Source organism: Choloepus didactylus, chromosome 2 (genome assembly GCF_015220235.1).
Source record: "Choloepus didactylus isolate mChoDid1 chromosome 2, mChoDid1.pri, whole genome shotgun sequence".
In the NCBI taxonomy this organism is placed as follows: Eukaryota; Metazoa; Chordata; class Mammalia; order Pilosa; family Megalonychidae; genus Choloepus; species Choloepus didactylus.
Genome location: NC_051308.1, coordinates 80,521,896 through 80,546,992, shown reverse-complemented (window position 1 = coordinate 80,546,992; position 25,097 = coordinate 80,521,896). Strand labels below are relative to the sequence as shown.

General features: G+C 44.8%; 1 protein-coding gene across 5 annotated transcripts in view; it reads right to left on the bottom strand.

The window, feature by feature from the left end:
• Positions 1–2,679: 2,679 nt before the first annotated feature.
• The window catches only part of RGS8 (regulator of G protein signaling 8), a 41,882-nt gene continuing 19,464 nt past the window's right edge, over positions 2,680–25,097 (bottom strand). For all 5 annotated transcript variants that reach the window (XM_037825208.1, XM_037825211.1, XM_037825209.1 and 2 more), the window contains 4 exons: positions 23,963–24,064; positions 23,103–23,167; positions 9,045–9,211; positions 2,680–7,850 (listed from right to left, as the gene is read on the bottom strand). In XM_037825208.1, the coding sequence (XP_037681136.1) occupies positions 7,668–7,850; positions 9,045–9,211; positions 23,103–23,167; positions 23,963–24,064 (517 nt within the window). In that variant the 3' untranslated portion in view covers positions 2,680–7,667. The remainder of the gene's footprint in view (positions 7,851–9,044; positions 9,212–23,102; positions 23,168–23,962; positions 24,065–25,097) is intronic.

Sequence of the window (25,097 nt, the reverse complement as noted above, 5' to 3'; positions counted from 1 at the left end):
TAAATGTCTCCACTGGGCCAGCGTGGGCCTTTTGAGAGAAACGGACCTGGCAGGGTCATCCTAGGACCTGTGCAAGAGAGTGTACTGGAGGGGCAAACAGACTACAGTAAAGAGAAGCTGGTGTATTGCCCAGGAAAGCGTAAGCCACTGGCCAGAGGAAGAAAGCATTCACTCTTGTCAAGGGACTGCAACGAGGGGTCCCAAAGAGAGAGGCACCTCCATCTCCAAGAAATCTACAAAGGACCCATCAGAGTCCTGCCAGGCATGGAGAGCCTAAAGCATGAATGTCAGGTATGAACTAACTACCCCCACCCCTTGCCTCTCCTTTTCTCCCCATCCCCCTCCACTCTGGCCTAGAAGGGTCAGAAACCCCAGGTGACAATAGCAATAGAAGGAACAGAAAAGTGAAGCTGGAAAGAGAGAAATCAGTCACATATGTGATGGTTAGGTTCATGTGTCAACTTGGCCAGGTGACGGTGCTCAGGTGTCTGGTCAAGCAAGCGTTGGCCTAAATGCTACTGTACGGACATTTGTGGCTGGTTAGTAAACCAGAAGGCAGGTTTATTAAATCATCAGTCAGAAGATTGCATCCATGGCTGATTACATCAATGAAGGGAGTGTCTTCTACAATGAGAGAATTCAGTCAGCTGGATTTAATCCAATCAGTTGATGACTTTTAAGGGAGACGAGAGAACTTCAAGGGAGAAAGGGAGAACTTACACTTCTTCAGCCAGCCAGCCTCTCCTGGGGAATTCATCGAAGACCTTCATCAGAGCTGCCAGCTTGCTGCCTGACCTACGGAATTTGGACTCATGCACCCCACAGTTGCGTGAGATTCTTTTATAAAGTCTCATATTTACAGGTATCTCCTGTTGATTGTTTCCCTAGAGAGCCCTGACTAATACAATATCCCCACCCACAGTTACAGGCCTCCTGTCCGTTGCAGATCCAGGCTGCAGCCACTTATTCTGAGAGGTGCATTAACTTTAAATCAAGGTCAGAATTATTTTCACACTCCACTGGACATATTGAATACTGCATCAAGACTGTGGCTGGGAATTAAGGTGGCACTAGACTTCCTTTTCTTTATCATTGACCAGAGAAGTCATGGAATAAGGGCAGGGGATTAATGACAGAGAGAGGACAGAGGAAACCCCCACGGTGGGTGTTCTTGTGACCAGTTGGGCCTGGGACTTCAAACTGGAAAGTTGGTGAAATCCAGCTTTGGGCTTCTCTTCCTTTGTCCTCCTTGGGTCCACTGCCCAGCACCTTCCTATGATACATCCCTCACTCATGTCCTCCTTCTCACCCTTCCCTCCTCATCTCACACCTGGCCCCTACCCACCGCCAACACTGCCCTGAGGCCTGTTCTCTCTTTGCTCCAGTGGCAAGTGCTATAAATGTGTCCTCACTCATGATATCTGTGACAGCTAATTGAGTTATTGCAGACTCTCCCCCAGAGGTGTTTACATTTCAGCTGATATACAGCTTTAAAGCAAATGTGTTCACTCTCAGTAGTAGAATATGGAGCATCAGCTAGGCACCAAATTTGGGGTCTGGGGTGGAGGCTCTCCAAACTCAGAGAGCTCCTGGCTACAAGGGCCTGGAAAGGCAAGTTCACCTTGGTAGGGACTGCAGCCCTTGCCTTGAGGGGGCAGCCCTGAGAGCAGGTGCACAGAGCACGCCCTGCCTGGGGACCATGCAGGTGAAGGCCCCTTATCAGAATTCTCTTGAGACCCCTTGGTGGCCTCCCGATTGTTAGTGCTCAGGAACAGGCAGGATCTGACAAGCAGTTATCACTGTCACTCTGCTAAAGGTGTGGGCAGTGGGAAGAGAGAAGATGAAAGGCCAGCCCTTTTGCCGAAAGGACAAGAACCAAGCATAAGAAACCTTCAGCAGCAGGAGCAGGATACCTGGCAGGTGAGATGCTACTTCTCTTGTGGGTGGACCCTGTTTAATGAGCAAACAGTCATAACTGCCCAGTCTACAAAACGGGAATTTGGGGGTGATCATTTGCATTACAAAAGACTTTTTAATTTAACCCAAAAGGTTCACCTTTCAAAGAAACTTCAGTTTTCCTTTAAAGGCAGACCCTCACTGGAACATTTAAAATTATTTTGATTATTAAGATTTTGTATATCTCCATCTTATCATCCCACCTGAAGAATGAGCTTTTGAGAACAGAGACTGGGCCTTATGATCCTTCAACCCCATCCATGGCTTCCCATCATCAGAGACACTCAAAGATTAGATGACTAATGCACACTTTTCAGGGGCACACCAATTGTATAAGGTGAGGTGTGCCCATAAGCAAGATCCACCCACTCCATTTTTGGATTGCTCCAGCTGAACAAATAGACAAACCATCCCTTAGCCTTTTCTCTCCTTACATTTTGAAGCAGCAGGTGGTACCTATAAAAATACCACATGGCATTTATATAGTGCTTTACGGTTTCAAAGCCACTCTCATAGCCTGAAGTCACTCTCCACCCCCACATTCATCTCAGGCCATTCCTGTCCCGTGTCCACCCACACTCCTGCTTTTCCTGGTGGCCAGCCTCGTGCCAGCCACTGCCTGGGTGGGGCTGCCTGCTCTCCCTGGGATGTCCATGTGTTATTTGAAGAGTTTCCTCATAAAGAGCCGGCGGGCCAGAAATGTGGGCAGAGTGAAGGGCAGCTTGTTCAGGTTCTGTTTATTATGTTCTCACAGCATTGTTTATAGTAAAGGTGAATGACATTATTCCACTTTACGCGGTAATGAAACAACTCAATGAGGACTCCATCAGCCAAGCGGTTTATGTGGCAGATGAGCTGCTACACATCTGTTGTGCACGCTGCGTGACTCAGCTAATGCTACAGTGGTTGGAGCCACATCGAGCCCAGCCACCTTTTCCACACCTGGCAGAGGGAGGGAATGGGAGGGTCCAAAAGGAATAAGAATCAAAGAAGGGAGCAGTCTATTGAGAGGACCCAGACCCCAAGCATGGGCAGGCCAGTGGCCCCATCCTGAAGTCTTCCTTCTTGATCCACAGCATCCCGTGGAGTCCTGGGAGACATCAGAAAGACATCTCCACTTTCGGCCTCTTCCTCCACAGTATTCAGGCCAAGCGGCACAGCGGCACAGTCTCTAGATGCCAGAGGTACTTTGCACCTCTCTTGCTTATCCGCAGGGATGCAGATTTAAAGAGGGCTGACACTTGGTAGACTGAAGGACCAGGTAGGTTGGAAACCGTAACTGCTCTGCCTTGCCTAGAACTGGGCACAGACAGTCAGAAGCGTTCTGGAAACTCTTGGTGGGAGACCATCCTGCCTACGATAGTGCACTTTCTCCTTCATGGAGATGCAGATGCCATGTAAGCTGCTTCATCTTCGCCCCCCACCCCCACCCCGCTCCTTCCTCTTTGGTCTTCTCCATTCCCACCATCCTCCCCCAGATCTCAGCACAATAGGTTCACACCTTCCCCTCCCAGCAAGGAAAGCGTCTCCACAGTCCCAGGTCCTAGGGTACCCGGACACCCCGGCCCTTCTGGAGAGAAGTACCCAGGTCCTGCACCCAGGGGCTGGGCTTGCTGCCTGAGTGGAAGGCCGAGTCACCGCTTTGGTTTATTCAGAGCAGCAAGTTTGGGGAGAGCACCAGAGAGCAAAATCAACTAGGAACCTCCCAGCTGCCCATCCAGCCTGGGATCAGACCAAAGAGGGGAAGGTAAGAGCTTAGAGGGGCCACCAAAATCCCGCTGTGACCTTGGAAAAGCCACAAAGATCTTGAAATCCCCAGGAAGTGACATTTAGAAATGTGGAAGTTTTGTGTTACCACTATTATTCTTACCACGACCCTCTTCACCACTTCCTGAGTTCCAGCTAACCATGACACACAGCCTTGGGCACAGAGGCACAACTAATTCGAAAGGGCCAGACACAAGAGAGCATGGGAACAAAAGAGCAGGACACACAGCCCGTGAGGCAAGCTCAGAGAAGTGCTATGAACAAGACAAGGAAGACGTCTCTTGATAAAGTACCCTTTCAGCATCCTTTCCTCCCCGCTCCCCTTTTGGCTTACCTGCTGCTGAACAGTGCATGCAGCTTAGGCAAAAACAAAACAAAACAAAACAAACAACAAAAAAGAAAACACATACAAACACAATACACATTTATCTTAAAGGAGCAAATCAGATTGGAGAGGGCATGAAGGCAGCGACCCCCAAGAAGCCAAACTCTGGGCTGGAAGGATTCCTGGCCATTGTGCTTGTTTCCTTCTAGATGTTCTCTAGAACACCCACCCAGCTGTGTTTTACCCTCAGCCGTGTTCTTCTTTCCTCCTTAGGCAAGTAGTTCCTAACGCCATTTGCACTTTGGAATCACAGAAGGAGCTTTAAAAAAATACTGATGCCTCGGACCGAGCCTCGGAGCTCCTGATTTAATTGTTCTGGGGTGGGCCTGGGTGTTTGGACTTTTTAAAACTCCACAGGTGATTCTAATGAACAGCCAAGGGTCACACCAATATACCTGCTGGAACTTGTTAAAAATTCAGATTTCTGGGTTCCACCCCAGGTCTATCAGATATTAGCATCTCGGAACCTGGAGTTGGAGCTTGTCACGGGCTTTCAAGGTCATCCTGGTGCATGCTCAAGTTTAAGGATAAGCACTGCCTCAGGGGACCCTTCCTTCCCCAGGGGAGCTGGGAGCTGAGATGGTTGTCATTGACTGTGTTCTACTTAGTTTGCCAAGGGCAACCGCAAATCTCATGCGAGCTTCAAAACAGGTTAGTCCTCAAGTGGAGTCTCTAAAGCCCACTCAGGGGATGGAGAGCAGTTCTAAAAGTCACAGCCCTGCCCGAACTATCTGCCCTGGCTTGCCTCAGGTCTGCAGAGGTCCCAGGACTAGAGCAAGGCTCAAGCCCAGAAGGTGGTTCCTAGCACAAGCCTGGTACGAGGAGCAAAGGAAGACATTAAATGGAAGCAGCAGCACCCACTGGTGCCAACTGAGAGAGGCGGGTGAGGGCGAAGGGAAGAGAGAATGGGGGAGAGGGCAGGATGTATAGACACTGAAGGTTGGGGATGAGGTATACTTGGATATTGCTCTAGATGTTGTAAACATTTCTTTGTTTTGTCACAAACCAAAATCTGCGTTGGCAAGACCAAAGTGCCTAAGAGTGGGCACCAGAGTGCAATACTCTGTACCTTTTGTGGGAAGCAGGACATCAAGGTGTGAGGGAGACTCCATCCACACGGGAAGATATCACTGCAGGCTCCTAGTCTAATGCTCACAATTGTCACACACACACACATACACAGAGACGCTCTACAGAAGTACCATAAATACAGCTGTCACGTTTCTCTACACACAGACACACACCCACATACCCCTGCTTAGCTGCAAAGTTCAAGATACCCAAGCTTGGTCCTTCACACCTCCCCATCGTGGGAAGAAGTCACCAGCGCGCCACGGCACCACCATCTGCAACCTCCGTTCCACCAATAGCTGGCAAGAACTCTGGGCTACAAATGAGGCTACTGCACAACAATTTTCAGACTTTTCTCCTTGGGATAATGGAAGTGGTGAAAAGTCCCCTCATAGAATGGTTAGCACTTCCATAACTCCATGCACTTCCAATTTATACACACCTCAAATTCAACAGTAGAGTTGGCAGCAGATGCACATTTCATATGTAAACAATATTGAAAATACCCTGTTAGAGAATTTTGTCATTAAATCAATTCTGGCAGTTTTAGCTAAGAATGGTTTTTTGTGGTTTTTTGTGGTTTTGTGTGTGTGTGTGTGTGTGTTTTTTAACCGGTGTGGGGTGATACTATCTGATCTAACTACAAACACACATTTGAGGCCTCAGAGTTCTTGGAAGTGAAATTCCATGCATCTCTTCAGTGTGAAGGCTAACGGCATCTGCTTTTCTTCTCGATGATTCATACAGATTAAGCCAACCCTCACACATAGATAACAAGGCTCGTGGCAGGGCAGTGGACTACACACCAGCAGGATTCAAGGCGTCTAACTGCAGCCAAGGAAGAAAGAGATTCACAAAATCTCTTGGACAGGAATGCAGACGCGGAAAAGTGTGCTTTGGCCCAGCTCTCAATTACCTGCACTCCAGAACTGACACCTAATTTCATGTGCTGTTTCATTTAGTCAAGCATAAAGTTTTGTAGATTTGTAGTTAATCCAAGAACCAAATCCAACAGCTGTGAGTTCCACCAAGTTCTCTGTGAGTCAGTCCACCTGGAGAACAGTCCTTTCTAGGATCCTGTTCCACTTTCTGGGTCTCCCGAGGATTGTCTCCTTGGCAGTGCTCTGTTGTATCAATGTCCACTTTTTCCTGAGTAGCGAGAATAGGTTACATGCTGCTCGCTTGTCCTCCACACAAGAGTTTCCTGGCACATTTTCAAGAGAGACCAAGGGTACCATGAAAGCGTTTCAGGGAGCCTCTCCACAGCCAGGCCCACTTGCCCCCCAGCCACATGTTCACAGTGATCTTCTCAGCCACATCCCCCATTCCATGGTCAGTCCCAGGAAGGTCCAGATCAAGAGAGAAGCTGCTGAAGAGTCAAGGTCACCCTCTTTCTAGAGAGGGACTTTTCTAAGAAAGCGTGCTCCCAGGAAGCAAGCTGGAAGAGTTTCAGCCTAAGTTCCCTTCCTCCCCCATCATAAATACATGACCTGCATGGAAGTGAGGAGGGGGAGAGAGAAGGAAAATATTAGGCGCCGTGAGAGCTCTCCATGCTGTTGTGAATTCACCTCCCTTTGCCAAGCCGTCTATCATCCTAAGAGACCGGTGGTGTGTGATGCCACAGGGAGGTGAGGGCAGAGGTTGCAGGAAGCAACAGATAGGTTACACGGTGCCCCACTGCACAAAAGTCTACTGGTGCTACATTCCCTGGTCATTCATTCAACTTCTAGAAAACTTCTTGGTAGAATTGAGGAAGACTTCCAAGCTGCGTCTTCCTTCATAGCAGCTCCCTGTCAGAGGTCATGAAGGACAGCTCCCCGGGCCTTTTTTGGAAATGCAAGGGTGAGGGAATCTTGTGAATTTCTTAGACTGAGATGGGCAGTGGTCACAGCTCTTCACACTGGTCTAGTGGAAATGGAAGAACAGCCAACCCGATGGAGTTTGTCCTTTCTCTCCGAGGTTACCTGTCCGTGACAGTGCTAGACACCTGGGATTCCACAAGACCTCTCTCCAAAGGTGAGTGGTCCCCATACCCCAGGACTGGTCACTACTCTGTGATAACAAATCACGGATGTGAGCCTGAGTCTTCCAGCCATTCCTCCCAGGGCTATAGGACAAGTGGGGAGTCAGGGAATCTAACTGAGGAAAGTGTACAAGGGGTGGAAATTACATTTGCATTATTTACAGATTAGCCCAGCATAGCAAATCTGCCTTCTCAGCAAGAAAGACCCATGGCATAGTGGAGGGCAAGTTGCTGACCCAGAGAAGGGTGATGAGGTACTACCACTAACCCAAACATAAACATAGGTAAATGGAATAGATTCCGAGGCTGGAGGCTGGATCGTTCTTTGGAATGGCCCCTCTTCCCCTCCTCACCTCTAGCCTCCCACACCAAACGCCACTGCTTTGACATTTCACATTAGAATATGGTTCTTGGCAGCAAGGAAAGGGGGAAAGCCGGTGATTTCCAAGAGTCCTGATCTGAGGTCTAACTGAGCCTCCTCTGGCTTTGGGACAGCAAATCTAAGTACATTTTGGACCTCAGGAATCTGGGGTAAGAGTCTTTCTCCATGAGGCTGTGTACTTTTCCCTGGGCTTGGTCAAAGCAAGTCAGGGATGGCTCCTGCATGTTCTTTCTTGTGGCTTCTCGGGTCTGGAAGTCGATGTTTACCTGGAGACACAAACAGAGAGCAAGGTTACAGGCCCTCAAGGGGCAAGGCATCCGGCAGCTGGCCCTAGCTATGTAATAATTATTATTGACAGCATCACATATCCATAAAGTGATTTATGCTTTTCAAGTTGATTTCATCGCTGCGAGAATGCTGTGAGGTCTGAAGAGCAGATAGTCTAAGTTCCAATTTATACGTAAGGACACTGAAGAAAAGAGACACTAAAAGATGTGTCTAAAGTAGCATGGCAAGTTGGTAAAAGAGCCAAGGCAAAACTCCAAATCACCTGACTCTTAATCCAGGTCTCTTCTAATGTCAGCCAAGTGTTACTAAGGGCTCCCTAAAATACGCTTATCCTCTCGTCCTTTCTTAATTACTAAGGAAACAAATGCACTGGGAAGAGAAACCCTGCTTAGAATGCACATCTCTGTTCCAACCAGCATCAGAAGAGGCCTATGGCATCCTGGTCAACTGGCTAAAGATCTCAGGCATCCCAAGACAAAATAGAATTGAAGGTAGGTAATGCACCTAAGCCTGTAGACAGCGTCTTCTTTCATTAAACCTGCTAAGTAAAATTCTGTTTTATAACTCACAACAGCAATACCTGGAAATTCATTTCCTTATTATAAACAGTAAGGATAAATTATCATAAAGTAATGTAAATAGCTCTAGCTATTCATTAATGAGCCATGACAAATACTGTAATAGGTGCTTCCTCCCTAATACTCACAGTAAGTAGTCTTGAAGGGTTGGTGGGATTTTCCCCTTTTACATTGGGGAGAATGAGACTCAGAGAAGTGAAGTAACTTGACCAAGATCCCACAGTTAGTAGGTAGAGGAGCTGAGCTTGGAACAAGATTCCAAAGCAGATGCTCATCCCATTAAGCCACATGGCCTTCCACTAGAAAAATTAACATGAACTCAATGGCATCTGTACTTGCAAAATTCCTGTAGTAACACAGTTGCTGCTGACACATTTAACACACTGAACAGCTTAAAACAGTCCAATAGAGCTCCTTTTATAGACGCGCTGGGCTTAAAAAGCTCCTTAAAATGGGCCTTTTTCATTGAAGCAACCCTCAGAGTGGCAAGGCCTAAGAAAGTCCTCATCAAACCTGGCTCAGACCCCCACAGAGGAGAGATGTGAGCCAGGAGCCATGGCTAGAGGTCTGACAAGATCACCACCACCAACACACCTCCCGCGGAGCCTGCACATCCACAAACTCCTCAAAGATCCTATGGGCCTTGGAGACCAGTTTGGTGGTTGATCTGGTCTTCTTGAACTCCTCACAGGCCAACCAGAACTCCAGGTTCTCCTCGCTGAACTCCGTCTTTAAGAAGGCGCGGAATGCGGCCACCCCATCTGTGGTTGTGGGGACAGGTAAACAGGAACAGAGATAGAAAGAAGCTTAAGTTCGAGAACATAGAAAAAAAGAGAGGAAAGAAGTAATGTGAGGTGGCCCTAATTGCCCAACCCCCATTGCTTCTCCATACTCTCTTGAAGACTCTATTTTCTTAGATCCACAAAGACCCTCTGAAGCAAGCCATGCTTCTTATGGTGATATTAGAGGAAGTGCTTCAGAATCCACAGTAATAGCAACTACGGGAAAGCCTGGTCACTTTTAATCCGCTTTCAGTTGGCTATCCCCTGGGTCTACTGGTGAGCTAATTAAGTGAAGGTAATGCATTCATTTTCCACCCTAACTCAAGTCAACCACCCTGAAAAAAACACACAGTCTATAAGAAGACAAAGTATCTGAGGCTGCCAATGTCTCAGGGCAAATCCTTCAATGCTACCAGGAAAACATTGGAAAGTAAAAATTCTCCTGAAATTCAGTCAGTCATGCCACCCTGTTACATAGACAGTGGTTCCCAGCCTCTTTTAAGAAACTTTGAGGCCCTATATTTTAATGTTTTATTCCTTGAATCTTTTATTTAAAAAGATCTGGCCTATTGAATTGCATGTTTTAATGAAGATTAATTATAACTTTTCTACCAAATGATTAAATGATTAATACACCTTTTTTTTATTAATCAACATCATGCATCATGCCAAGCAGCACTTCCAACCAGCATAAGATAAGCATATAGAGATGGAAAGGGGAATAATGTTTATTGATAGCCTGTGTTTCTACTTAATGTTTTCATTTAAAAATGTTTTAAATAATTTTTTTAAACCCTTAGCCTACTCTCTGCTAACTGGATAACATCTATAGCTTTTTATAAACTGTCCTCCTGGGAAGGGCAGATACAACTGAGAATAAAACAAGTCATTGCATTGGTTAAAACAGACTCTGGCTATGTTTTATTTCTTTTCTAAAATTCCCTGAAAGGATGAAATGTTAACAATGATTAATTCTGGGTGATCAAATGGCCTGGATGTCTGACGTCCAGCCAATGTGCACAAGGGTAGTGCCCTGGCCAAGGGTTGTTCTGATGGATTGGAGCTGCCATGCTGTTGACATATTAAAATATTTCATTTTTACTTTTCTGAAACATTTTTATTTCTCCTAATAAAAAAGACATTGTGCATCTTTGACTTTCAAAATTGAATTTTTAATGCCCATACTAGAACAATAGTCATAAAAGCTAAGACTATTAAATGAAAGAGCCAAGAACATGCGAGAGAAAAGAGTTTTCATGGCACTCCCAAAGTTGAGCTTCAGATCACAAAGAAATTTAAGTCTGGAAGCCTGAGCTTAAAGTGCTTAACAAAAGTAGGTGGCCATACAGTCTACCATCCAAGCCAGGGCATTAATGAGAGGGAAAGGGGAAGGCTGTTAATTATACCTGGGGCATAAACAATGACCACCATGGGTGAGAAACAGGACATATGACTACCTTAACTCTAAGCCATGGAGTATGGAGGAAGTAAGACCTGATGTAAGGTTGCTTCCCATTAGGCAGGATGGAAATAAAATTGTTCCTGTGCCAGGAAAGGAAGAGGAGACCTAAATGAGTGGTCTATTCATGGCACCCTCAACCCCCAACCCTACTTTGGGTTCAAAATTCCAGGAGAAGGGAGCAGAAACCCCTGATAAGCTGAGAATCAAAGTGAGCCTAGAACTGTGACATGGTGATGTTTAGGCAAAGCGATGGTCTGTGAATCATTTGCTTAACTCAACAATGCTTTTTTTAAAACACCTACTAATGTGCAAAGCACTATTCTAGGTCTTGGGAGACATTAGAGAAGAAATTATAGAATCCCCACCCCATGGGTGCTCCTCTTACCACCCCTTCCATACCATGTCCTCTCCAAGTTCCCCGTGGAATTCCAGAGATCCAGAAGTTTCCACAGGCTCCAGAAGGAACTCGGATTTGAGGGCTAGCTTGCCTGCCAGGAGAACATCACTGCTTGTGAAAGGGTGACCCTGTGGCCGAGGCTACAGGTGGAGGTTGGATGGAAAAACAGCTGGGGCTGTGGAAGCCTCCGAGGAGATTCAATGTTCCCCGGAACCAAGGAGGGGCAGGTTCAGCACAGGGACCTGAGTGCAGGTTACAAGAGCCATGGACAGGAGCAGTGGGAAGGAAGAGGATTTGAGACCACTGGCCAGAGGCCCTCCCCTGCTGCCACCATCTCAACACACTTTCCACTGTTTCCTACTCAGGGGACAGGAAGGAAAGGGGAAGGGAACGGCCTTAACAGACGGTGCATTTATCTATAAGAGTAACTGGGAAACGACTTGGAAGAGTAACTTGGAAGAGTCTGTTGTTTTTAAAAACTAGAAAAGACTAAGTTTCTTGGTTAGGATAGTTCGTTTGTTGTTTGTGTTGGGTTTTGTTTTGTTTTTCACCAAGCAGGAACAGGCACTTGTGAGCAAACTGAATTTAGTTATAGATAAGGAAAGAAAATTACCTTTCTGTCTTCCTCAGTGGTATCGGTAAAGATAACCCTGCTAAGGAAGCTCTGTACCTGGTTCTGTGCTAGACGAGATATAGACATCACCTCTTTTAATATTGTCTCAACTTTGTTGAATTTCATGGAGATTTAAGGAGATAACACCTGCAATGCACTCTCAGGCACACTGTTTTACTTCATCCCATTTTATAGATGAGGAAGTAGTGGCTTAGAGCAGTAGAGTGACTTGCCTAAGACCACATAACTAATAATATGTAGCATTAAAAAAATTGAATATAAGGTTTACTAACTCCCTACCCAATGCATCAATGATGCCATCCTTATTCATTCATTCTTTCACCCACCATGTGACCAGGTATTCTGCTAGATGCTAAAAAGAGACACAGTTATACTCTCACAGAACTTGCAGTTAAAAGTCCAAGAAAACATAATTATGGTAATTATGGTGTAGTGTGGTAAGTTACATGATAGGGAAAACCTGGGGTGCTGCAGAAAAACCCAGGAGGGGCGCCTGAGCCAGACCTGAGGAGGAAAAGGAGGGGTTGCAGAAGAAAGGGCTTCTAAGCTGAGATGCGAAGTTGAGAAAGAAGCTGACAGAAAGAAGGAAGGAGAAGATGAAGACGAGAATTTCAGAAAGAAGGAACCACATGAGTCAAGGCTAGAATTAAGAAAGTTCATTTGAGTAATTGGAAATAGTTTGGTAGGACTGTTGTGTAATAATAGTAGTAGTGGTGGTGGTGGTAATAGTAATAGAGCTAAAATGTATTGTGCCTATGATAGGATAGCCATGCACCAGGAGAGCTGTGAGAGAGCCAGAGATAGAAAGCTAACAGTGCTACAAAAGGCCTGGGAAGAGGGCATTTCAAGGAGGAAGAAATGGTCAGAGTGCAGTATCCAGTGCTGGCCCAGAGGTCAAGCTAGATATAGTCTGAGAAGTGACAAGATGTAACAACCCTTGGCGGCCTTGGCAACAATGGATGTAGCAGCATGATGGGGGCTCTAGCCTTTCTGTGATAAGTGTAGGGGCAAATGAGAGGGAAGGAAGTGGGAATGGTTAATTCAGAGAGCTCTTGCAAGAAATCTGTCTGAGAAGGGAAACAGAGGGATCACACAGCAGAACTGGAAGAAAACATGAGGTGAAGAAAGGAGATTTATTTTTTGCAGACTGTCTTGAGTATGAGTAAAGGTTGATCTGATCACAAAAGACTTCTTGAGTGGGAGGAGTTGAAGTTCAAGAAAGAAAGACTTTAACTAATATAATGTGACCCCTACGAAGGCAGAAGAAATTCTTGAAAACAGAATTATAATGGAGAGAAAGAGGACAGGCTAGTTACGCATGCAGGGAAATTTCTAATTTTGGCACAGGATATTGAAGAAGTGCCGGTCAGATGTTAGCTGGAGAAGGTGGTAGAACCTAGAGAAGGCAGCAGTTTTTAATTTATTTTTTTTTATTTTTTATTTTTTTAGGATTTGAGGCAGAATATGGTTTACTACATGTTATACTTTTTACTGGGGATTTTTCAAACACCCAGCTCAATTAATTTTCACAACATAGATTGTGTCACTCTCATTTTCCATATGAAGAAACTGGCACTTAGAGAAGTTGAATAAATTGTCCAGAGTTGCTCAGCTGGCAAGAGAAGAGCCAAGATTCACAGCCAGGTCCATAGAACTCCAAAGCAAGGTCTTTCCAGATGTGTTGGCAGGCAGAAGGGAAAGAGCCAGAGAAGAGAGAAATTAAAGAGGCAAAAGAATAGTGTCTGGTTAAGACAGTTAGAGGAGGAGAGGGACCAAGACAAAGTGGAAGGATTTGTCTTCTTCTTTAGAGTCAAAAGTAGAGAAAAAAAAGGGTGGATGAAGACAGAATGAAATGTTCAGGGAAGGGACACAGATGAGACCAATCAATTTGGCTAGTTGATCTTCTAAATTAATTTGGGATGAGGTCAGTGAGAAAGATGCTGGGTGTGCCACAAAGAGCACACGGGCGTATTTTCCAACAGTGTCCCAGGGACAGTGTCACCGAGCGTGGGTGACCTACCTCATAAAAATATTCTGTCCTTTCGGGCAGTCTTTCCCCATAATGTGGTGACTTCTACCTGCAGGGATGGGGAGGAGGCTCCAGATGGAGTGAGAAGAGAGCCAAAGCAAAAGACAGCACTGGAGAATTGAAGGGGATTTCAAGAGCAGAACTTGAGGGATGAGAAGGAAGACATGAAGGTCCCTGCTCTCACTGGCTTTTCCCTGGGTGGGCCTGGACCTCAGAGGCAGCAGTGTCTAGAGAACAGATGGTGTCAAAGATGTCCCCACGAAGATCTCCAAACCCTGCACAGCTGCACCAGGCCTCAGCCCTCCTCCTCCACTCTCCCACTTTCTCCCGGCTCATCTACCCCTGCTCAGCCCCAACCTCCCTGCCCCCACTTTTTATATTCCCAGGGCAGGCACTGAGCCAGGGAGGTGGTGGAGGGTCACTGTACAAAGAGAAAGTCACCCTGCAACAATGGGAGTGACAAAGGGATGTGGAAGGCCCTGTTGGCTGCAGGAATCCCTCCCCCTCCCCAGAGCAGATGGAGCAGCTGGTTTTTATGTACAGACCATTTGCCCTGCCTCCTTGACCCACCTTTCCTGCCTGTGCGACTAGCAAAAGAATCTGGGGGACTGGAGCCAGCTGTGATTTTTTTTTCTTCCCAACCTGTATCCTTTCCTCTCGCTTCCTATTCACCTCCCACTTTTTCCCAGCAGGCTTTTTGCAGGCTCACTGACTCCTCAGCATCTCTCCCTATCCCGCCTCTCTTTTTTTCTGGTCTCTGTCCCTTTTCTCCCCGCCCCTTCCATCTTTCCCTTTCCCTCTGCCAGGACCCTCTCCTTCCCTTCTGCTTGTCCATAAATCATTGGTTCCAAATGCAAAATGAGTGTTTACTTCTGAAAGGCTCTCTCAATGTGAGCTGCTTTGCATTTGTGGGGCTTACCCTACCTGCACCCCATGCACCCCAGGCCCAGCACCCTCTTCTAGACCCAGGAACTTAAGCTCCCTCACCCCAACCCCCAACCACCGCCACAACATTTAGGCAGTTAGAAAGAGTGACTTCTCCCTGACCTCCAAGGCTATTCCACCCGGGATTGCAGTGTCCTGGCTCTGACACACCCTAGCTAAGTGTGACCTTGGGCAGGATGCTTGACCTTTCTGTGCCTCAGTTCTCTCATCTGTAAAATGCAGCTGCTAATAGTACCTACTCCATACAGTTGTGGGGATGAGGGGAATTAATATAAACAAACAATACCCAGAGCCTGGCACACAGACAGTGAGAGCCCGAGCAGTGTTAGTGACTAGTATCCCTGAACTTATGTGACATGAGGAGTCGTCATGTAGAACATCACATGCCTAATCCCAAAAACAATCCTGGTAACTAAAAGGCAGTGGGTGGAGAACAGAGCAGGAAAATGGGAGAGAAACAGGAAGGTCTGCCCTTTAATATTTTATTTTTATTTTTTCATTCTTACTTTTCCATTTGGTTTTCTTCGTATGATCCTATAATATGTCAAAGCTCTGGAACATTACAGATGTTTGAGATTGGCATCTATTTAGTAGCAGGAAGGGAAAGGCTTGTGTCCAGGATTCCTGGAGCAGCGGGAAGAATGCTGGCACTCCAAGCACCCACAGGATCTCCAAGAACACACGCGTGGCCGCACATGCTGCCGGCACTCTCCCTCCAGCTCCTTGATGCAGGGTGCTTACATAAGAAAGGAAATTGGGTCACTATGAATGAGCAGTGCAGCTGGTGCAGAGGGAGGAGGCTTAGGTAACAGTTCAAGGTCCACCAAGCCCTGATTCAAGCTGACATCAGGGGTTGGTTTGAGCCTAGCTCGGTACCAGGCCTTCGAAAAATACAAGATCACAGAAAGATTTATTTTTATTTTAGCTCTCTTTACCAGGGTGCTGTCCCAAAGAGTCCTCTTATATCTCTAAAAAAATTGGAGGAAATAAGCTGGTGAATGGGATCCAAGGTCAGACAGAGGCGAAGAGAGGAAAATACATTTATAAAAGCAAGGAGACATTTACTAACGGTGAAGTCAAAACCTCTTTGATTCAGAACCAAGAGACTAATTTTAAATTTGTGAAGAAAATAAAGTTGGGGTCAAAGCCTTTCTTTTGTGCTATCAATAAAATAAAGGTATTTAAATGAATAATTAGGGCTAAGGAAGATTTAGGTAGGGAGATTATTTAAAGAACAATATTTCTGGTTACTGACATTTGTTGACAAGCAATTGGTATGCTAATTATACTCAGTCTTGTGATTAAAGTAATTTTCTTCAATGATTTCTATTTTGTTAGTGTATAAATAGCAAGAAGATATACTAGTAATAGGACTTGGAGGTGGGCAGGGTCTTTGAACTAGAAAGAGCTTGAGAGAGCCTATGATCGAGTCCCCACCTTGGACGAGAAGAAATGGGAGAGTTCTGAGGTTGTACAGCAATTACTGCTAGGATGTGGTAACGGAAGCATTAGGAGGCTTGGGTCTTACAACTCCTGTTTCAATGTTCTTTCCAATTTTATCAAGCAGAAGCTGAGTCAAGTAATCAGGGTGAAAAGCTAGAGCCTGTATGTGCAACTATCATAAAAAAAATTGACAAGAAGCTTTCTATTAAAAGCAAGACAAAAGAAATGTGCCCCTGATAGGGCAAAAGTCTAGCACTCACAAATGATTCCTTTAAAAAGAGAAAAATATTGTAAAACCTAACCCATAAGTCTATCAGTCCATAGTCCAAAATGATTTCAAAAATTATCAGGGAATATTTGTCTAGTTGATTTGATATAGAAGTACTGCAGGGACTCTCAAAGAGGGAACATATCAGATTCCCTTATCAGGCTTTTAAAAATTACAACCGCAGAGGGAGTCCTTCACATACATATGATGCAAAGCAAGGAAGGTATGAGAAAGGGATGCCAAAACCTCATGAGACTAAGGGAGTGAAGTATTAAATAATTTGAAAATGCCCCACTGGTGATTCTAATACAACCCCTAACTTACCCCCAGTCCTCAACCTCAAGCTGCCTGGGGGAAAGGAGAACCTTCCGATGTCATTGCCAGCATATAGGAGGCATGCAATGCAGATTTTCTCAATGAATTTGCTATTGTGTTATAACAAAAAAAAAAAAAAAAAATTGCTATCCTTAATTGACCCCTCTGTGTACAAATCATTGTACTGACATCTCACATCCATAACACACTCAATCCTCACAACCACTCTACAAAGTAAGTCTTATCTTTCCCCTTTTATAGATGAGAAGAGTGAGGTTTATAGAGGAAGGTAATTTGGTGACAGAATGGGTTTTAGAAGCCTGTCCAGTTGCTTTCATTTAAACCTTTTTCAACAAGCTTTTAGCAGTTGCCTAATATATTACAGTCACACCTTCTAAAAAGGCTAAACACACACTCACATTCCCAGGTGCGGGTAAAAATTACAACAATGAGGAGACAATGGCAAGGAGAAAAAGTTTCTTTTCCACCAATCTCTAGTTCACATATCTCTTTCTAACCCTTACCCTCATTCATCGAGAAAGCATACTTGCTATTTGTTCATTTTTGGCATTGCCAACTGTGAGCACCCATCACCATACCTGCTACGTATGTGGAGTTACACAGGAAAGCTGCAACAGTCTTTAGGAAAGCATAGGCCACCTGCCCCACCAGGATGTTCCAGATTTATGGTTTTACCTTCTTGTGTTTTAGAGCAGTTCTTCCCAAACTTGAGTATGCACAGAAATTACCAGAAGGCTTGTAAAAATGCAGATTCCTGGGCCACACCTCCACAGATTCAGATTCAGTAGGTGTTCCAGTTTGCTAATGCTGCCATGAAGCAAAATACCAGAAATGGATTGGCTTTTATAAAAGGGATTTATTAAGTTACAAATTTACAGCCCAAAGGCCATGAAAGTGTCCAAATTAAGGCATCAACACGAGCGTACCTTCACCGAAGAAAGGCCATTGGCATCTGTCAGCTGGGAAGGCACATGGCTGGTGTCTGCTCCAGGGTTCTGGTTTCAAAATGGCTTTCTCACTAAGCATCTGGGGTGTTCTCTTAGTTCATCCCGTGGCAAACTCTGGGCTTCATCTCTTAGCTAAACGTCCTTCTGCCTGCATCTCCAAGCATGTCTAAGCATCAGCATCAGTAAGCATCTGGGCATGTGTGGCTCTTTTTAAAGGACTCCAGTAAACTAATCAAGACACATGCTGAATGGGTGGGGCCACACCTCCACGGAAATAATCTAATCAAAATCTTCACCTATAGTTGGGTGAATCACATCTCTATGGAAACAACCTAATCCAAATATCCCACAAGATTGGATTAAAACATGTCTTTTGGAGGGACATGATATATCCATACTGGCACAGTAGGTCAAGGCAGGACCAGGAATTTGCATTTCTCACAAACTCCCAGAAGCTGCTGGTGCTGCCTTCCGTGGATCACACTTTGAGTAGAATTGTTCTCTGATTCTCAGACCTTCTTCCTTAGAGAAGGATGTAGGGAGGGCAGTGCAGTAAGTGGATGCCTGAGTGTTAAACTCTGTATTCTAGAGCCAAAATCCATTCAGATGAGTAATTTAGGCAATTACATGAGCTGATGAAGTTTTGGGTTTTCCACTGAGTTGCTGCATGACCAGGTCAAGTCATTATATTTTTCTGTATCTCAACCATTATCCCAGAGGGAGCTAATTTCTAAAAAATAAAGCCGCCTTTACTGGTTTCTATTATGAGTCAAATTTTGCCTCCCAAAAAGATATGTTGAAGTCTTAACCCCCAGTACCTGGGAATGTGATTTTAGTCGAAAATAATCTTAACAAATGTCATCAGCTAAGATAGGGTCATACTGTCCTAGGTGGGCCTTGGATCCAATGACAGGTGTCCTTCAAGAGGAGAAGGGCAGACGCAGACACAGACACAGAGGGGAGAAGGCCACATGGAGACAGAGGCAGGGTTGGGAGTGATATGTCAACAAGCCAAGGGACACCACAGATTGCTGGCCTCCACCAGAAAGTAGGAAGGGGCAGAAGGACACGTTCCCAGACCCGCAAGACACAGCATGATCCTGCCAACAACTTTGATGGCAAACTTCTGGCCCCCAGAATTGGGAGAGAATCCAAGTCTGTTGTTTTAAGCCACCAAATTGTGATACTTGGTTACAGCAGCCCTAGGAAACTCATACAGTCTCCTTTTCTCAGCGACGGATACTAACTCTGCAATGCAAAACAGCTTTTCAATTGTACTCCTCCACGAATGTCAGCACAGTCCCTCCATACAACAACAAAATAAGGAGCAAACAGCAAAATACAGCCCAGGACAAAGAGATGCCCAGGGTGAAGGGCTCTGTTAGACAGGTGTGGGGTCAGGGTCTAAGGAAGTGAGACGAAGGGAAAGGAACCCTGTCTACACCTTCACCTTATAACTGGGATGAAGCTCTGTCCATCCAGCTTGTATGTCCAAGACAGAATGAAGGAAGGAGGAAGAAGGGAGGGAAGGAAAAGAAAGAGGGAGGGAGAATTGATTCTGAATTAAGGACTGGATGTCCCATCACGAGCTGGGTAAATAACAAGCATACGCCAGAGCCTCGTGAGGACTAGAGGCAGACGACCCACAATTTGGTGTCTGCCCTCTGATGTCCTGTCATAAAAGACCTCCCTCAAGCTGGGAGATACAGACAGAAAGGCTGCCAGGCACTGAATACCACATCCCCCAGGGGGCAGACGGCACATGCAACTCACAGACACCAAATCTAATTGTCACTGGAGTGAGCAGAGAAAACGATGCCAAAGAACACACATTAGAAATCCTTCCCCCATCTAGCGAAACCTTCGGCAATTTTGTTTTTAATTTGTAAGTTAAAAAGAAAAGAAAAGAAAAGAAAATCACACTTAGGTGATGGTTTTCCCAGACCTCTGTGGGTGCTGCTTCAGCTTTAGACTACATTTGACAACAAATGTGATTGGAAACAAAACTGCTCCAAAGATTTGCCTGCCAGATATTTTTATTCTAAGGTTGAAAAAAACAGCCAAGTTACTTTCATTTTTCTTGAGATTTGAACCCATTATCTGTTCTGCACAGTGGGACCCTGCCAAGGAGGGGAGAAGGCTTATATAACCCAGGAGCCTTACCCCTCTTCTGGCAGCTCGAATCGTTTCAGCTTTGAAGTGGTTTTACATAACCCCTCAGACAGCACCAAGTCAAACCACCTCCCCGATGTGATTGTCCAGTGCCTAGCAGGGTGTTTGCTCTAGACAGCATCCTAGAACAAGGGCTGCAACTGGATCCAGCCTCTGAGAGGTCCTGCTCTAAAACCTTCATTATATAGATGAGGAAGCAGATTTACCCTGTCAAAGCCACCCAGCTATCTAGTCCTGGAGCTGGGTCAAAATTCACAACACAGGTCTGATTCCCATCCAATGCTCTCAATTTCTTTGTTCAAAAGTGTGTTCCCCAATTAGATGGAAATTATGCTCTAAACTAAAAGCAGTCCTTTTGCTCTCAGATCTGTTAGGACTTCTAGTGTACACAAGATGGAATGTAAGAGGAGCTCCAAATGTCAGAAGTCTATCTGAAAGCTAGCGGCTACTCGCTGTGCAGTCAGCATGCTCTGTTGTTTCTTGGGTTCTGTGTGTGTGTGCGTGTCTTCTCAGAAGGCTGCATTCTCCTCCAGAGAATTTTCATCTTTGTGATCCCCCCTCCAACTGCCTAGCATAGACTCATAGACTTTGTACATAATGAACACTCAGTACTTTTCTTTTTAATAAGTGAGTGCCCAAAACACTCAGGCAGTACAGGGATGGCAAAGATGCTCTATAGATTGAGAGTGGGAAAAAATATCATTATCTGGGTTTCCTGAAACTAGAAAACTTCGGGAGTGCATCTGCCTAAGTGTGGGAATTACCAGGCAGTGGATTTCAGACTAACTCGCATTCCTCTAGAGCCCAGTCATTCAGTGACTCTTCTTTCTTTATTTTTTAGGACATTTTGTTGTAACTGAAAGCCCTGCACACCTCTGATCAACGGCTGTCCTTCCCAAGGGACTTGCACACACGCAATCCTTTTGGAAAAGCTTAATCAACCCTAACTGAGTCACAATACTAACCCAAATTAATTAGACTTTTAGAAAGTTGTCAACACCCTTCAACCTGGTCTCTGACTCCTTCACAGCCTTCACAAGTTCTAAAAGCTTGAAAGTCTGCCAGTGACACCTGAATAAAGACCCCTTTCTTCTTAAAGACTTTCACTATCTTGGCTTTCTATTTCCTTACTAAACAGAAGTAAAAACAAAACATCAGACTTCAAGAAGGATCAAAGAAATTCAAAGTTCAAAAAACCCATTTCTGTGGTGGTTTTACAAATGAGCAATCTGGTGTCAGATTGTAACCCATTTGCAGAATCCCCATTTCAGAAAAGTATTATTGCATTCCTAGAAACCAAAATCTTCCCTGACAGAAGGAGAACTTAGTGTCTTCAGATTTGAAAGTCATTGAATCAAACAAATGAATTGAAACCTCTTAAATCTCCGGGTCTTGCCACTTCAGCGAAGCAAATATACCCCAAGCTTCCAACCACTAATTTCATCACTGTAAACTTTGTCCACAGTGGCTTAATATTCATAATTGGCAGAGACATTTGCCACTTTATTCTCAATGCACATTTATTTTGCATTTGATAAATAAAAACACCATTTTTTTTAAAATGCCACAATATCCTTAAACAACGTCTATGAGTAGAGAACCCCAAATTATCTGAAAGTATCTTCATATTAAATTTCTCATACCCGGTGACAGGCAACAAGCAAGTATTTCTATCCCCATTTTAGAATGAGGAAACAGCCTCAGGGATTTGAGCTAAGTGAGTCAGTTGTGAGGCTGAAATAGAAACCAAACTTCAAGATGACCTTGAATCAAATCCAGCCAAGAAAGAAGGTGTAAATTGGTAGTGACACTTGTTTAGCCTAATGAGACTCTGGATTAAAAGTCAGAATAGCCTTTTCTGACTTTTAGAAACCCAAGCGTTTCTATCAAATCCTGGATATTCTTGTACGTTTGCCATTACTTTGACAAATTCACTGCAATAAGCTTGCTGTTTGGGGTATAGCCATATGTTATATATGCTGTATCCACGTGGCTGTATTTTCCTTCCTAAGTGTAATCCATAGAACACTGAAATGACTGTTGGTCTTACAAAATTACTTGCTGCAATATGTGCTTATTCTTAGATTTTGCGTTTCAATTTGAAATCTATTTGAAAGTATTTGTTAAATAGTTCATTAGGATCAGGAGCATGATCAGGGAACTGCTCATCAAACTGAAAGCAAAGTCACTTCTAAAGGTATCGTTGAAGACACAGGGACTCCGTCAAGGCCACCCAGCACTTTTGTAGCAGAGCTGGGTCACAATCGAGAACAGAAGTCTGATTCCCATCCAGTGCTCTTAACTTAATCGTATAAAAACATGCTTCCCTCTTAAGCAGAAACAGTACTCTAAGCTAAAAGCAGCCCTTCGGCTCCCAGATCAGCTAGGACTTCTAATATATACAGAAGGAATTTAAGAGGAGTACCAAATGCCTATTTAAAACCTTCCTTTCTCCTCAGAATACCCCTCTTTCTTTCTTGCTCCTACTCTCCCCACCCCCATATATTTTGTGCCTCTGGGATTTCAAAGCCCAAAGAGATTGGACTTGCTCATGGCCAGGAAAAAATAACAGCTGAAAGGTTTGGCCAATGTCAAAGTAAGCAACCCACACTATAACACGCAGGACAACTATTTCTGCCTTTGTGGAAAACAAAAGGCATAAGATATGAGGAAGGGAAAAATGAAAGAGGAGGGGATGGTAGAAGTTGTGCCCTAGTAAAATTTATGCCCACTCAGAAATTGGAGGGTGTAATCAGCCGAGAGGTAGTAAACCCCCAAAATAAAAAGCAGCAAGAAAACTCCAAACCCAATCTTTCCATACTCTGCCAACAGTGAATAATAAGATGCACAGAATGTTCATTTGTTTGATGAGCAACCCAAAGCCCTCCAGTGTCTTGAGGGGAGGCCATTTAGATTTATAAACAAGATCTGGGCTGGAACCTGGAGTCACCCTCTCACTTCCATGGAGCCCATCACTCCCAAGCCCCAAGCTGAACTCTCTCTTGCTTAAACCCCTGACAACATAAAGGCTTCATGAGATTCATACTTTGAACCCAGAAACCAGAAAAGAAGGCCCTCATCTCACTGTATTCAAGACTGTCTAGATACCCCTAGGCTCTGTGGGGGTGGGGATCAGAGCTGTCTGGGATACAAGATCACAGTCATGGGAGGCATTTGGTGAATCTTCTACTAAATGGATGATTTACTGTGACATGACGTGACTTGAATTCTACTTACACTTATGGGAGAGAAGCACATCAAAGGAATCTGCCCACCTCGTAGCTTCTTCTGTGGATAGTCTCCTAGGAAAGAAGAAATGTCTCTATTGACTATTTCTCAAATGATCTCCTCTCCCTCCGCCACCACCAAGATTTGCACAGAAGAACTTGGATCCACAGAGGGTAGATGAAGACTATCTCCGGATTCCTACAATTCTGTCACTTCTAATTTGCACATCCTTAAGTAAATAAAGGGAAAGCCTCAAGAAATCCCAGGGAATTTAGTAGATTGGCTTTCAGTCTAAAGAACAAAGCTAAATGCAGGCTTTAAACATGTCAAGATAGCAATGGAAGGAGAATAAGGTTCTGTTCCTGCCTCCATCTCTTGCTATCACCTTAATTTCTTCAACTCTGAAATGGGGTAATAACGCCCATTGCAGAGCTGTATGAGGGTTAAATGAAGTAACATTTGTGAAATAATTTAAGTTAGCACCTGCACAGAATAGGTGCTGAATCCAGATTATTCTAAATCTGCATAAGCAGATTTTTAGAGTAGGTTTGAGTGTTTGTTTCCAAATTGAGAGCACAGATTGACAAAGTAGAACCAACAAATATCCTTCACCACCCACAGCTCCGAAGACTGATCGATGATGAAGTTTCCTTGAGATGAAAAAGAGGGTCCACCTTCTGAGGTTGTTAAACCACACATTTCGAAACGGAAAAGAAATATTCCTTTCACACACAGAGACACACAGTGAGCTGCCATGAGGTCGGAACTCATTGTCACTTGGCCCATCTGATCAGTAACTCCCGAAAGAAGGACAGTGTTAGAGTCCCTCAGTGGGCATCCCGGGAACGCCGTGTGGCTTTACTACTCACTTGAGAGCACGGTTGGGTTTGTCGGGAAGAATGGCTGTGAAATCACTACATGAATCTGATTTATGAGACAGGCATCCCAGTCGGGTCCTCATCCCTTTGTTCCTGCAACCAAGCACAGGGGCAGAAGGAAGGGGAAACTGTCATGAAAACAGCTGTCAGCTCTCTGAAGGACTCCCGGAGCTGCTGGAGCTGGAGCCGGCACTGCCCACCCCTCCCCTCCTTCCCCCAGGTGGCCCCTGAGGATTTCAAGAGCAAGAGGAGAAAAACCTAGAAGATCAAAGGGTATACTCACTCCGTATCTTGGACTACAGAAATAGTAATAGGTACCCTACTCCTAGAGGCTTAATGCTTTTTAAAGCTGACACTGGCAAGTTGATGGTAAGTCAATGAAGGTCATTAGCTTGGAAGAATTTCTAAATTAAGATTCCCTGTTGGGAAAGGAAATACAGTGATGACAAAATAACAATCCGCTTTTTGCCCTCCCACTCAGAGGGCAACGTAGCAGCAGCAGCTCCTGATTGCAGTGTCCCAGAAGTAGTACCCACATGGAGAGCAGAGGGATGCTTGCATAATACAGGGGCACATGTCATAGAGCCTCAGAGCACTAAATATGGGGCTCCAAGGCAGATCAATTCTGTGTCAGGTTCTCCCCACTGAGCCAACAAATCTGATTATACTTGTGAATGGTTACAGACCAGCAAGGACTGATGCCTGCAGGTGAGGGGAAGAGCAATTGGTACAATCTGCAATTAAGAATCGGTGTACAATTTTGTCAGTTCTTACACTTCTTCAACATGCTCTCCGATTCCTATTAACATTTTGGCATATTTTAAAGCTTAACATGCGTGGTTAAATTTTGCATATGTTTAAATTTTCCTAAGGACCCATATAAGACACTTATAATCAGGACACCAGACACGTAAATAGTTGTCTGTTGTGGAGGATCCAATGAGGAATTATACTGAGGTCTCTTTCTGATTCCCAGTCCCCATTTATCTTTAACCACGGGCTGGCAAACTGCAACCCTTGGGCCAGATCTTGCCAAGAACCCCTGCCTGTTTGTGTACCTGATGTTTTATTGGGACACAGCCACTCTCATTTGTTTACGTATTGTTTAAGGCTGCTTTCAACTACA